The 14,906-nt window shown below is 35.4% G+C and overlaps 2 protein-coding genes across 4 annotated transcripts in view; both read left to right on the forward strand.

The window, feature by feature from the left end:
- Positions 1-6,887, forward strand: part of LOC127654105 (semaphorin-3F-like) — a 68,945-nt gene extending 62,058 nt beyond the window's left edge. For all 3 annotated transcript variants that reach the window (XM_052141099.1, XM_052141098.1, XM_052141100.1), the window contains 8 exons: positions 142-286; positions 389-611; positions 1,496-1,584; positions 1,748-1,789; positions 1,968-2,125; positions 2,605-2,672; positions 2,798-2,931; positions 3,161-6,887. In XM_052141099.1, the coding sequence (XP_051997059.1) occupies positions 142-286; positions 389-611; positions 1,496-1,584; positions 1,748-1,789; positions 1,968-2,125; positions 2,605-2,672; positions 2,798-2,931; positions 3,161-3,595 (1,294 nt within the window). In that variant the 3' untranslated portion in view covers positions 3,596-6,887. The remainder of the gene's footprint in view (positions 1-141; positions 287-388; positions 612-1,495; positions 1,585-1,747; positions 1,790-1,967; positions 2,126-2,604; positions 2,673-2,797; positions 2,932-3,160) is intronic.
- A 1,747-nt stretch (positions 6,888-8,634) lies between these two features.
- On the forward strand, positions 8,635-14,306 carry gnat1 (guanine nucleotide binding protein (G protein), alpha transducing activity polypeptide 1). Its single transcript, XM_052140919.1, has 9 exons — positions 8,635-8,897; positions 10,279-10,321; positions 11,230-11,371; positions 11,832-11,989; positions 12,140-12,268; positions 12,600-12,729; positions 12,873-13,026; positions 13,157-13,368; positions 13,474-14,306. Exons 1-8 carry the CDS (start codon positions 8,792-8,794, stop codon positions 13,345-13,347), a joined length of 1,053 nt encoding a protein of 350 aa, XP_051996879.1. The 5' UTR covers positions 8,635-8,791; the 3' UTR covers positions 13,348-13,368; positions 13,474-14,306.
- Positions 14,307-14,906: the final 600 nt, after the last annotated feature.

Genomic DNA, 14,906 nt, shown 5'->3' on the forward strand with positions numbered 1-14,906 from the left:
ATATATATATATATATATATATATATATATATATATATATATATATATATATATATATATATCACATTACAACATCTAACTGGTCTTACTTGGTCTAATACTGTGTTGGTCTATTTCTTGTGACTCTTTCTTCATCTCCAGGTCAGTATTTAAAGGTTCAGCTGTATGTGTGTATTCAATGGCTGATGTGCGCATGGTCTTCAATGGCCCTTTTGCTCATAAGGAAGGGCCAAACTACCAGTGGGTGGCGTACCAGGGTAAAATTCCTTATCCTCGGCCAGGGACAGTGAGTATCATAAGTAACATTTTGGTAAAAATAATATGTATTTATGTTGATCAAGCTTAGATACATAAAAGCAAGAACTTAATCTAACCCCTCTTATTACAGTGTCCTGGAGGGACTTTCACCCCTAATATGAAGTCAACGAAAGATTACCCAGATGAGGTGATTAACTTCATGAGGAACCATCCGACTATGTTCAATTCTGTTTATCCAGTCCACAAGCGCCCCCTAGTGGTCCGTACCAATGTGGATTATGAATTCACCACCATCACTGTGGATCAAGTGGCTGCTGCAGATGGCAACTATGAAGTTCTTTTCTTAGGAACAGGTAAACGCTCTCATCTACACACACAATGGGCTTATTGCAACATACGAACGACAAAAAGTAATGTCCTGTTTTATATTTGTGGTTGCTTTATGGGTACGTTTTAGGTAAAGTAGTTAGAAAAGTAGTAAACAAATATAGAAATACTGCTAGTTATATTTAATTTAGATGGATAAATAGCCTAGATCAGTGGTTTTCAAACTGGGGTCCATGGAGTCGCAAGGGAGTACTTGGGGTTCCACAGAAAATTAAAAATATAAGTGTGTGTGTGTGTGTGTGTGTGTGTGTGTGTGTGTGTGTGTGTGTGTGTGTGTGTGTGTGTGTGTGTATTTGTTAATTATAATTCTGCATTGAAAACTGGTTGAAAATCATGAGATTCATTAATCATTATTATTTTATTCTATTAACAGCCATAGTTTTAACCATGAGAACTAACATATAAATACAAAATCTGCATTTTTGGGGATAATATTTTACAGATACTATTTCAATCATTTGGTAAAATGACAATATATAAGCCCATTTATTTATGCTAACATTTTATCTTTATTATATCTTATTTACAAATGGTTTTACACAGTAAAATTGTGACTTTGTACATGAAAATATAAAGCTGCCTTTGTATTTTTATTTTTTGTTTTTTATTTTTTGTGGGGGTCCTTGGCATCAAAAGAAAATAATAATAACAATTCAGTTAAATAAAAAATGTAAGGAGGATGCTTTTGCTTTTTAGTATGCAAATCTATAACATTTGAAATAGTCTAAAGACTTAAAAAGTCAAAGAGAAATTTTCTAAATTCTTTCTTACATTCCTTAAGACATTTAAGGTTTTTAAAAATAAAATCTGTGGTAAATGTTTCTGACAAATTCGTTCTTGTCATTTACAGACAGAGGAACAGTTCAGAAAGTGATTGTCCTGCCCAGAGATGATCTTCAAACTGAAGAACTAGTTCTGGAGGAGGTGGAAGTCTTTAGAGTAAGATCCCGTTATTTCTGTTTTTATTTCTTTTTATCATCCTGTATCTTTTTACACATTAAGAACAACAGCATGAACATTCACACTTATTGTTTTTATCTGTTTGATCATGTTTTTGTTTTTTTTCATTTTAAATATATGTATTATCCTTTTTATATTCCAGGTTCCAACTCCAATAACTGCTATGAAGATTTCCCCAAAACGAGTAAGTTGAGGATTCAGAAAGTAAAATGCTAATTAAAAAACAAATTCTACATATTAATAAGTATTAAGATATAACAACTGGTATGAATCTAGGGTTCTTAATGGATAAGGAATCATTACGTGAGATGGTTTCAAACGAAAAAAAAAAAAACTTTCTTTCTTGTTTTATCATGGCACAGCAACAGCTCTATGTGAGTTCAGCAGTGGGTGTCACTCATCTGGCTCTGCACAGGTGTGATGTGTACGGAGAGGCCTGTGCTGACTGCTGTTTGGCCAGAGACCCATACTGTGCGTGGGATGGCAAATCCTGCTCTCGCTACTCAGCAAACCAAAAAAGGTATATACGTATACAGTATCTTTATGTAGATATTTGCTTTTGTATATTATTAGGTAGGTTATTGTTGTTGCAAAAAAAAATAGGTACACTCCAGTTACTCTTTTAATTATGTAATCTTGGACTAAAAGTGACACCTAGCAGCGTTGATGCAGCATCATTCAAAATCAATAGTTACAGAGGCCAGCATACAAATTCACTGTTCACAGTAGACATTATTAATTTAATCCACGAGTGAAAGTGTTCAATAACAGGGCTGTTACTGGGATTAAGCGAGTAGTATTTGGCTGGTCATGTGATCCTAGCATGGCAAATCTCATGGGGGGACCCTCTCAATGTAAAATAAAACAACTTTTATAAGGTTACTGATATGACTGGAGTCTGTATGTCATGATTTTAAAATTACTGAGAGCACCTTTACGTTTAACAAGATTAGTTTGAACTACTTTCCTGACATGTTATTGGTGGTTTGAATCCTTTAGGCGGAGTCGGAGACAAGATGTAAAGTATGGCAACCCTATCAGACAATGCAGGGGCTATAACTCCAATGGTGAGGGGTAATATATATCTATTTATATTTGATGTGCAAAAATGTGTTTGCTGTTTTGGATAAAGTCAAAGAGCTCCTTTTGAATTTGGTTATTGTTTTAGATATTTTGTTTTAATTCCTGCCAGCCAATAAGAACACATTGGAGATGGTCCAGTATGGGGTAGAAGGAAGCACAGGCTTCTTGGAGTGCCAGGCCAGATCTCCTCATGTGTCAATCAAGTGGCATTTCCAGAAAGAAAACAGTTATAGAAAAAGAGAGGTATGTGTGATATAATGGCTCACTTTTTTCCCTTTACATAAAAATGCATAAATACTTTATTTATTTGCTAATTATTAGTTAATTAATGGCTAATTATCACTACTACCACTGACCTCATATTAAGACTACATCAAATATATGTATATGGCAAAATGTATTTGTCACATCGCAGAACTATTCGAATAAAGCTTATTTGACAACTATTATTTGTGTATTAATTGTGTATCAGATCCGTTCTGATGGCCGTGTAGTCCGCACAGAGCAGGGTCTCCTCCTGCACTCTCTCCAGCTGTCTGATGGAGGAGTGTACCAGTGCATCTCCACCGAGAAGAACTTCAAACACACACTGGTCAAACTGCAGCTGGTGGTTCTCTCCGCCCGCACTGTCAACAGCATCCAGACTGAATCCACCGTGCCTGCTGAGCCTCCTCTGCAGTCTAGCGCCTGGACGCCCAGCGCCGAGCAGTACAAAGACTTGCTGGCCATCCTGAGCCAGCCCGAGATGGGCCTCATCAACCAATACTGTCAGGACTACTGGCAGATGGGGGACGACCCCGCAGCCAACGCCAACAAGAAGAAGGACTTCAAGGAAGCACAGAAGGAGCTACAGAAGCCGCGGAATAGGAGGCATCACCAGGAGCAAAGCAGCATGGCTGAGACATGAGAGGGGGATGTATCCACTTTTTCTTAAAGGAGATATCCCCCTACACACTCTATAACCCTGCTTTTGAGGTTGATTTCAAAGTGACTACCTTTACACAAAAATATTCAAGGGGTGCTTCTCAAGACTAATTGATGCTTCCTGGTTTCCTCTCTCCTCCGTCCTCAAGCCTATGACCCTAAAATCAATGGAAGTCATGAAGGACATATGAGTTCTCTAAATGCATTGTGAGGAGGTACTGTAAGAACCGAGGAGAGAGGAAGCTGTCTGAGGAGCTAGGAGAGAAGATACACAGGTTCTATTGCAAGCCCTTTTGACATTTAATCATGTGTAGGATATGAATTATAGATATACTGTATACAATTCAATTCTCAATAGTTGAAATGCTAATTCTTGAAATCAGCAATAGAATGACTACTAGTGAAAATGCTTCTTTTTAATATCAGTGATTTACGGGCCAGTGGTGGCTCAGCGGTTAAGGCTCTGGGTTACTGACCAAAAGTTTGGGGGTTCAAGCCCCAGCACTGCCAAGACACCACTGTTGGGCCCTTGAGCAAGGCCCTTGACCCTATCTGCTCCAGGGGCACTGTTTCATGGCTGACCCTGTGCTCTGACCCTGTGCTCTGACCCCAGCTTAGTTGGGATATGAGAAAACAACTGCATTTCATTGGCTCTGTACCTGTACTCTGCACAATGACAATAAAAGTTTAATCTTAAGCTTAATGTTTGCACTAGTAAAATGATAATTTTGGATGTAAAAAATGACAATGACATTTTGGAAAATGAATTCTTATAAACAAATGTCATTTTTGAGTACAATTCCACAACAATCTGTAATTCTCTCCTTTTTAAAACTCAATTACAGATATCTATAATTCAATTTTGCATATCAGCTATGTACTTAACATGTAATAAGGATACATAAATAATTACATTGTTACTAGTACAAATATCCATTCTTGTTATCACCAATTGAATTACAACTAGTGAAATGCTTATTTTCTATATCTGTAAATGGATTTCAACATGTTAGATTTGGTGTTTCAGGTTTGTGAAAATGTATTTGTGATTATAGTAATTTGAAGAGTAATTAAATATATCTTGATAAGCTATCTTACTAGTACCAATAACATGGTAGATATCTAAAATGAACATTGCCACTAGTGAAATCCAATTTACAGATATCAAGCTATTTTTTGTTTTTGTTTGCAAATTTTAATTAGCAAATTGTTAATATCAGGAGTATACATTTGCAGTTGAAACAACGTAATTATAATTGCAGTTTTACTAGTAAATATTACATCGCTGATATGTGAAATTGGAATTTCAACTAGTAAGAAATTAATTAGAGATATGTGTACTTGTTTTTTAACAGGAGTGAATGACAAATCATCGTGAAATTCAACAAGTAAAAATGCAATTACAGTTAAAAAAAAAATTAAAACTGCCTTTACTGGTTGAAATTCCATTTGTAATATAAAGAATGTGTGTTTCTGCAAGTAATGGCATAATGTTTTTATTTATTTTTGATCAAGAATTAAAGTTTTTACTACTGCAATCCTAATTATCTAAAACAAAATTGCGTTTTCACTAGTAGTAATTCCACTGGTGATATTAAGAATGAAAAATGAATTGTAGATATCTATAAATCATATCCTACACATGATTAAATGTCAAAATGGCTTGCAATAAAAGACTATGTGGAAGTCATCTGGAACAACGCTTGTAAGTCACATTTTACATTTGCGATATAAAAAAAAACAAATATTGTACATACTGTACTTTAACAGTGCATCATGTTAATTATTAGGATTTATTGAGAATGTTTTCATTTATCAAGCTCCAACAACATAACTAAGCAGCAACTTAATACAGTTGCACAAAGATGTTGCTTTAAAGTGGCATCTGAATAAGCAAGGATATTCATTTTATAAATTCACCTTTGATTCCTTCGACATTATATTTCACAAAGGGAAACAAGGATGCATAATTTAAGAAATGAGAAGCACCCAAGGTATACCATAACCATGCCGACCGGGGAGAAAACATACATTGCATTTTTGAAAATCTATAGTATTTATTGTAGGCTGTACATAGTTAGATTCTGTGGAGATCTTTGTATGGAAATAGAACACACACACAAAAAGAGAAAAAAAAATGTGTATAGATCTGTGCAAATATTTTGTTATCATTGTTACTTCCCTTTAAATATATTTATTACAATAGTATTACCTTGTCTTAACACACTGTGCGACTGTTATCATGACAAAACCTTTGGTGTATATACCACTAACTGAATGATGGACAGTCTAACTGCACTTGACGTTCTGATACTAGAGCTATGACGTGACTGCACAAGGTTTTGTGACAGAATTCATTGTAAAGTCATACATTTAATGGACTCTTTCAGCTGAGCACATATTCACATTCTGCAGATGTACAGATCAAGGAAACCTTAGTATTCCGTGACCTCTCTAGAGACCTTGAAAAGTCAAAAAGAAACACTTTAATATCATTGAAAATACTCATGTTTTAATCTTCTTGATCTTCCATATGTTGCTATGCTAATGTGTTATATACAGTATAAGTCGTTTCTGTGTGTTAAAATATTCGGTTGATTGTTAATGACAGCATTCTGTACAGTATGTTCATTGACACGTTAATACTTTTATTTTTATTTTCATTTAAATATGTATTGTTGCACACAAAGAAAACAAAAACTATATTAGACTGGGGTTCAGAACCTGTCTGTCTCTTTGCCAATAGGACTTGTTTAAAGCAGGCTATCAGGAATATTATTGGGTACCTCTCTGAAAGTTTCAGTAAAAACGTCCAAGCAAGCACCTCTACTTTATTAGGTTATTTGGGCTATATATAAGAGATCATCGTCTGGAACTAAACTAAAGGGGACTCAATTGAGTTTGCATGAAATGTATTTGTACTGTACAGATATGTAGTCATGTTCTGGATATGTTGCTGTGTAGATGTCTGTGGATCGAGAGAGAGAGAGAATGTAAAACAGAGAGATTGATTTTTTAGGACAGAGGAATCAAGCACAATTAACTTGTATGTGTTTCACCTATGTGATATTTTTAACACATAGCAAATGGGCAGATTGAAATAACTGTTGTAAATGTTTTTTGTTCTTCATTTTTAAGACATTATTCATCACTGTGGTTTGTCCTCTTGTCTTTTTTTTTTTTTTTTTTTTGGATAATCTAATGTGAAAAAAGATCTAGAATTAGATGTAATGGGCAGTTAATGTTATAGTAATGTATTTTATTTGTTTTATTTTCCATCATTGTCTTTGACTAATTAAAGTTATATATTTTATAACAAATATAGGTTGTTCAAAGCCTTGTCTGCAGAAATGTTGCTCGGGTAACCTATATTTTGTTGCATATTCTGTCAGAATTGATTTTTATAATTATACATTATAAATGTCCTTTCTATAACATTAATCATTAATAACACTGAAGCTCATGCAATATTGGTTAAATTGCAAGGGTGATATTGCTTACATTCAACAGTTCTATAAACAAGAAGTTAATTTTGAGTAACGTACATTAAGACACAATCTGGCTAGTTATTCAAATTTTTACTGAGCCAACAAAAGCGGTTCCACAACAAACCAAAGTGGCATCAACTGAGCAACGCACAAACTGATAACCTGGGGAATGCTTTGAAAACAGAAACATTCATGAAAAAACAATGGAACAATCCAGTGCTATTTTAAGGTCAGTCAGTACTCTTAACAACTTCTTGTCCAATCAGATTAATTGCTGCATAAAATACATTTTATTATTTGAATGGTTCTTACGCTTCCTCTTGAAGCATAGAAGAATACATTGTCTCCATATCACTGTCACCTGTGATGCTTGTGGATTAAAATCTGTCCATCTTCAGATTAAGGTCATTAAGCTCTGTCGGGTAAAAGACTAAAGCTCTTTAAATGTGTTCTCTACATGGAATGTGTGAATTGATCCTGATGACTACAGCGGGAAAGTGAGATTAGAATTACTCATGGAGTTTTCGGTATCAAATGTATCTTTCTATTTGGGTTCATTTTAGAGCACTCTCACTGAGAGGTCAGACTGCCCAATGATAATAAAAAAATGGATTCCCTTCTTTTCAAGAACTAAGATAGAGAACACACTCCAGGAAAAAATTGGCAAACACCTTTTCATTCGTTATTATTACTATTTGACACATTGTAGAATAATGGTCAAGTCATCAAAACTATGATAACACAAATTATTTTTAAAATGAATAAACAACCTAGACTTTTTCAACTGTAGCTTTTTCCAAGTTGTCAATATACTTCTAGATTACAGTTTTGCATAATAATAAATACTCACTCTTCATGAGCCATCCACTTGGTATGCTGCAATATTCCCAGGGAATGTCTATGCTTGCTAGCCATCTGCTGCCTACTTTTCCTCCACTATCCAGTTCAACTCATGCATTTAAAAATGTAAATTTTAGTTTTGTAAAGAAATGTACAGGCATATTATCCCAATAAGCCTTTAGATCAAACTGTTTTCCATAAGAAACATAAATTTGTCTAAGTTTGTCCCAAATGTTTGAAGTGTGGTGTAATATTAGGGCATAGAGATGCAATTTCAGCATTATATCATGCAACATCTAAGCACACAAATATAGCCATCAGCGCTCATAGGAAAACATAATGCCAGGACATTTCAAGTTGAAGGAAACACATCAAACATAGGTCCTACATGACTGACCTATTTACTTCTAGCTGGTGTGCCATGGTGAGTCAATTCTACTTTTTGTTGAATAAGGCATCATTGTTAACACAATGATAAAAATTGCTAACATATGTAACATGAAATTATCACACCAACAAACAGGCTCCATAGTTTTTACCCTATTGCCTGTGAAGCCCCTAGCCAGATTATCACGTTCTGCTGAGCACAGCACCTTCTCCTTAAATCCGAGTTCAGATGACCTCTCCACCCTTTTGCTGCCTTCTGTCCTTGTTCTTCATTGGTGCCACTAACCCAGGTGGTCAGAGACATCCCCAAAATCCCCCTCGAAAGATTCGAAACAATTCACCAGGTCTCCAAAGCAAAGCAGGTGCCAGTTGAGGTGCGAGCTGTATCGCTGACAGCACCTGGAGGCCTCTAAGCAAGCAAGTGGTCATCCAGAAGGACTTCTTTCCCCTAATCAAGAGTCAATATGGGGGCCGGGGCAAGCGCTGAGGAGAAGCACTCCAGGGAGCTTGAGAAGAAGCTGAAAGAGGATGCCGACAGAGATGCCAGGACTGTCAAACTTCTGCTGCTAGGTAACAATGCATGATTGGACCCTATTGAGCTCAATATAGCTGTGGTGGCAAATGATTGTAGTTAAAATGAATTGTGCTTCAGATTGTGAAAAGCTTATTTGCTAGATTTGTAAAATATGGTAGGATATATTTAGTGCTCTTAAAGATCTAAGAAATATATCTAAAATGCTTTACAGATCAAATTTGTTTGTTATATCAAACACCTCCACATTAAGATGGGCGCTACAAAAAATGGACTTGTTTCAAATAATACATTTGTGTTATAAACTGGAAACACAATAAATCTATTGTAATTAAATAAAAGATTGAATCGTCAATACTGAATCATATAGTTCTCTTTGTATAAAGCGGAACACTTAATTTATTCAAAGATAACTTTGCATGTCAGACTGAAGATACTGTATATTTCATGTTTGCATGTAAAATGTAAATTTCTCAGTTCATCATAACCACACTCAGCTTGTCTTTGTATGAGAGATGATATGGGTCAGGGTTATGGGACATAAAGCTTGGAGGAGCTTAAGACAAAAATAATAAGACCCAAGCCTCTTAATGTAATCCTCCAAAAGATAAACAAGTGAGAGGAGAGGAGAGGAGAGGAGAGGAGAGGAGAGGGGAGGGGAGGGGAGAGGATTCTTTCAGTCATTTTGGAACAAAGAGTGAAAGATTATGGAAATATGAATCAACAAGAAATAAAGTGAAAGTATGCCACTATATCATTACATCGATATATCAAAATAAATAAATAAATAAATATTTTATATATATATATATATATATATATATATATATATATATATATATATATATATATATATATAAGTGGGAATTGACCTTAGTGGTCAATTCTTTTGAGTGTGTTTCTCACAAAAACATGCACATTATATATTTTGTCAATATCAAACATATTAAATATACCTCCCTCTCTAGCCATTGGCACAATGTATAGAGATGTTTGACAGAATGCAATGCTAGTTGTCTTCTGTCAAATCAGCAGACTCATAATTAGGCACATCATGTTATCGAATGTTACGAAATGTTATCTTACTATCCATCAAACCCTTTAAAAATACTGATGTAGTTTGTCTCTGGTCTCAAGAAATATGTATTTTTTTCCATCTACAAAGATAAGCTGAACAATCTAAAATTACATAAAATTGTGAACGGACAATTATATGTAATTTCACATTCTTCCTAAAGCCAGTTGAAAGAACTTTCCCAGTGAATGATATTTATTTTACATCACTTTCACAGAGCCGTTACGCAATGCACTGCTCCCCAGTTAGTTTTGCAACAGTGACTTCAAGTGAATCGTCACACTAAATGAAGTACACTCATCCACACACATAATATATTAAATCAATTCATATCTGCCTTTCAGGTGCTGGTGAATCAGGGAAAAGCACAATTGTCAAACAGATGAAGTAAGTTCTGAGGAAACAACAGCGTGACTATAAAATGACACTTAATAATAACAACACAGTATTAAGTATTTGTACATTTGATACATTTCTCAATACATTTCCCAAAATTTTTGTGAATGGGGTAAATTTAGAGTTTAAAGGTAGAAATGTGAAACTACATTTATAAATTTATTCTTCTGTTATTGAGCTTTAGAGATTTTTTAATCGTTGCTTTAATGGTCATTTTAGGATTTACTGAATTACATGTCTGAATTACATTGTTTTGGTAACAATGTTGTAAAAATTGATAGAACTCTACAGGTTAAGTGATTTTATCACTCTGAAATCACTTTAAAAAACACATATTGTTTACATCTGGTGGCTTTTCTTTTGAAACTGTGAGTATTTTAACATTTACAGATAAGCCCCATTCACTTCCATTATAAGTGCCTCACTATAACTCACATTTTTGCTTTTTTTTAAGAAACGAGGACGAGGACCACAAAATATTTTTTGTGGTAATCAACATTACACCACAAATGCAGTCGATTGAGCTTAATTTGTGTTGAATCAGGAATATTCCTGTCCAATTCATTACATATACAACTGTCTTTAATAATTACTCATTTATACAAAAACATTAATTAGGTTTGGTAAACAAGTTGTGATGAAAAACCTTTATCAAACTGCTCATATATTAACTTATTAAACAAGAATAAATTATTTGCACAGAAAATGGAAATGTATTAACAATGATTTATAAATAATTCATTAACTATAAACTAATGCTTTATATATACTGTATACAGTGTTGTTATTATAAAATGTTTCCAAATAATATTTAATGATCCATGACTACTATTAATTACAGTTACATTCTGTGTAATGAATGAATGAATGAAAACCTCTTGGGTCTTTTCCCATCACAGAATTATTCACCAAGATGGTTACTCCCTTGAAGAGAGCATGGAGTTTGTTAGTATCATCTACAGCAACACTATGCAGTCAATCTTGGCAATTGTGAAGGCCATGACAACACTCAACATTTCATATGGAGACGCTGCTGTACAGGTGCTGGAATTTCTAACACTGTTTGCAAAGTACTATTTATTTAATGTTCAAACGTTCTTAAGGAATGTTACATAATATACATAAATGGTCAATTATAATCTGGGATATTTTTGTACTTTCAAATTTGTGTTTGCTCTGCATGTCAACAGGGGAAGTTGTGGAAAGATACCCTGCTTAAGAACAATGTGCATTTACTTTTAAAATAAACAAACAGTGTTTAGATTTAAGTTTAGGATGTACAGGATGATGATGCATCATCCAATATATCATCACAGAAAATAAACATTTACTAAATGTAATCTTAAAAAAGGGCCATTTCAAACCAATGCTGGAGTAAGATGACCCCCTATCTGGAGTAATCGTGTCCTAGCTGTTATCTGAGTTCTCGCTTTTGATACATTTATATATAAAGTGTGCAGTCTATGTACAGTCACTGATTATTTTACCGGTTTGGTTGCAGGATGATGCCAGGAAGCTGATGCACTTAGCTGACACCATTGAGGAAGGCACCATGCCAAAGGAGTTGTCTGAAATCATCCTGAGGTTGTGGAAGGACTCAGGCATCCAGGCATGCTTTGACAGAGCCTCCGAATACCAGCTGAATGACTCTGCTGGATAGTATGTCCCCCTAAATTGTCTATTACTTGATAACAAAACAAACAATGACATTATTTATGAAATATGGAGGATACTCCTTAATTCTGAAGTAAACTTCATTCAGCATTTCATGAATTATGCTTCAGCGTCTCCCTTATTCTTTTCTCAAAGCTATCTAAATGACCTGGAAAGGTTGATCCTGCCTGGCTATATCCCTACCGAGCAGGACATGCTACGATCAAGAGTTAAAACTACTGGTATCATTGAGACCCAGTTCTCCCTCAAGGACCTCAACTTCAGGTAGACTAAAACAAAATACACTTAAATACAATTAGCCTTCTTAAATAACGAGAAAGTCTTCAACATTTTAAGAAGAGCCCTAGTAGAAATCCTTTACAGAAACAATTGCATTAGACAGGCATACCTTCCCAATACAGCACTTATGACAAATCCACAGCTCTTATCATGGCCAGGTCTAGATTTTCCTTATGCCCCGCCCCCCCCGTCGGACGGTGAAACGACCATGCTGCTCAGACAAAGAGAGAACCTATGGCCCACCCTAAAGGCCAAAATACCCCCAAAGATTGCATGCAAGAACTGGCTTTTATTAACTGATCTTCCTGCTCTATAGGATGTTTGATGTGGGTGGTCAGCGTTCAGAAAGAAAGAAGTGGATCCATTGCTTTGAGGGCGTCACCTGTATCATCTTCATTGCTGCACTGAGTGCTTACGACATGGTCCTGGTGGAGGACGATGAAGTGGTAGGATGCCATTTGATGCCAAAAGAAACCTGAGGCTACACTTCCCATAAAGTGTTTGAAAGCTCAATAAATGTACTCCTTTGGGTTGTGGTTGAGCTTTCTGAGTAACACAATTCTTGTTTCTCCTTTTCTGTCAACCAAAGAACCGAATGCATGAGAGTCTTCACCTGTTCAACAGCATCTGTAACCACCGCTACTTCGCCACCACATCCATTGTACTCTTCCTCAACAAGAAGGACGTCTTCACGGAGAAGATCAAGAAAGCTCATCTGAGTATGTGCTTCCCCGATTATGATGGTAAGACCTTAAACGGCATCAATCATTGACAACAGAAACCAAAATAGAAGCAGCAACCTATTTAACAGGCTCTCTTGAGTAGTTCGGAAAACCATTCGGTTTAACCAGTAGCAATGGCATTTCCTCTTAGGTCCCAACACCTTCGAGGATGCTGGTAACTACATTAAGATGCAGTTTTTAGATCTGAATTTGCGACGAGACATCAAAGAAATCTACTCCCACATGACCTGCGCCACAGACACAGAGAACGTCAAGTTTGTGTTTGATGCTGTAACAGACATTATCATCAAAGAAAATCTCAAGGACTGTGGTCTCTTTTAAACAAGCCATGTGTGGGATGAGGTGAGATAACTATTGAGAATTGTGCATTGTTGTAGCAATTATTCGAATATTTAGTAACAGGTACCATAGCAAACATCCCATCATTTGCATCTTTTTCTTTTTTAGAGTGGAGTGGCTCCATGATCAACAGCACCCAATACTGGCCCCTTGCCGCATGTAGCCTATTTTCCTCCATGGGTCATGAGAAATTGTCTGATGCACATACATACCCAAACTTAAGTACACACTTAACATGATTAAGTTGATTGGTTCTAAGAAAGGAAACTATTTTGATGCGGTAAGGTCATAAATTTGATTAAACACACACACACTATACATTGCACATGTAAACACCAGAATCCCAACACATATTCATAGCAGCAATTTGTTTACTATATAACAATTATGCAGCATAGCCCAGATTGAAGCACTGGCTTGCGAGTAAAACTGGGGTGTAAAACATCATTACGCATCTGCAAACCAAATAACTTACCTTCAGAAAAGCTTGCATATGTACTTAAACATGATAATGTTTTGCAAGTGTCCATTATGAAGTCCACAGTCAGAATATTTCAAAATTACTAATTAGCATGTTATAGAAGTTACTGTGCAAAGTTGCTACTTTAAGTTGTTTGAAAAAAAGTTTACTGCAACACAAAGTTTATTTTATTTGCAGAGGAGTTACACAATGTTATGTTCCAAGATCTCATTTAACGGTGGATGACTTTGAAATGATAGCATATAATATTACTTCTTTATGCTGCTTAACTCAGGAGCACAGCTAGATAGCTCAGCAACAAAGAAAACAATGTTTGATTAAATCAGATAAAGAAATATTTACTTGATTCAATTTCAACATTGATTGAAAGGGCACAATTGCCTGAAAAAGTTTAAACAACCATGCAAATGTAAACTAAATGAATAAAGCTTCTGTAGAAAGTAGTGGACCTAGTGTATTTTCTTTCACTGTCCTGGCAGCAGTATTACAAACAGGAGAAATGGCATTAAATAACAATGCAACTGATGATTATCCAAACAAGCATTTCAACAATGACAATAAGAGATGTCATACAGTATGTGAAGATATATGAGATGTCAAATGTGAGATCTTGTTTACTCAGATTTCTCTAGGAACTACAGTGTGATAGGGTGTTGAGGTGTTTGCACTATAGCTTAATCATTTTGACATAAAAGTGAGGTGCAAAATTTGATTTGTGAAGTTAAAATCTTATATATTCGGAAACAGTTTAGCAGAGATGGACCAGTGGTATTAAAATAAATGGGAGAAATTGAAACACACAATGGCCAACAGATGTAGAATAGGAAGTCCTGCCTTAAAGGTAAAAGAGCCAATCATCTTTTAGATAAAGGCATCACCTGCCAGTCAACACAAGAACATGCATGTGAATTGGCTGAACCAGCCTGAAAAACAGCGCATTTTTTCCGTTATCTGAGCTAAATAAGCACACTTCATGATACTGTAGTTGTCAGCTTTTACTTCTGATTTTAAATGTGTTTATTGATTGTAATCCTGACCAAAGGTTTTGGAGATTTTGGTC

Source organism: Xyrauchen texanus, chromosome 13, assembly GCF_025860055.1.
Source record: "Xyrauchen texanus isolate HMW12.3.18 chromosome 13, RBS_HiC_50CHRs, whole genome shotgun sequence".
In the NCBI taxonomy this organism is placed as follows: domain Eukaryota; kingdom Metazoa; phylum Chordata; class Actinopteri; order Cypriniformes; family Catostomidae; genus Xyrauchen; species Xyrauchen texanus.

Coding starts and splice junctions, on each gene's coding strand:
- gnat1 (XM_052140919.1), top strand. CDS start 8,792: ATGGGGGCCGGGGCAAGCGCTGAGGAGAAGCACTCCAGGGAGCTTGAG. Junction 10,322..11,229: donor ACAATTGTCAAACAGATGAA/GTAAGTTCTGAG, acceptor TTCCCATCACAG/AATTATTCACCAAGATGGTT. Junction 12,730..12,872: donor TGGTGGAGGACGATGAAGTG/GTAGGATGCCAT, acceptor TGTCAACCAAAG/AACCGAATGCATGAGAGTCT.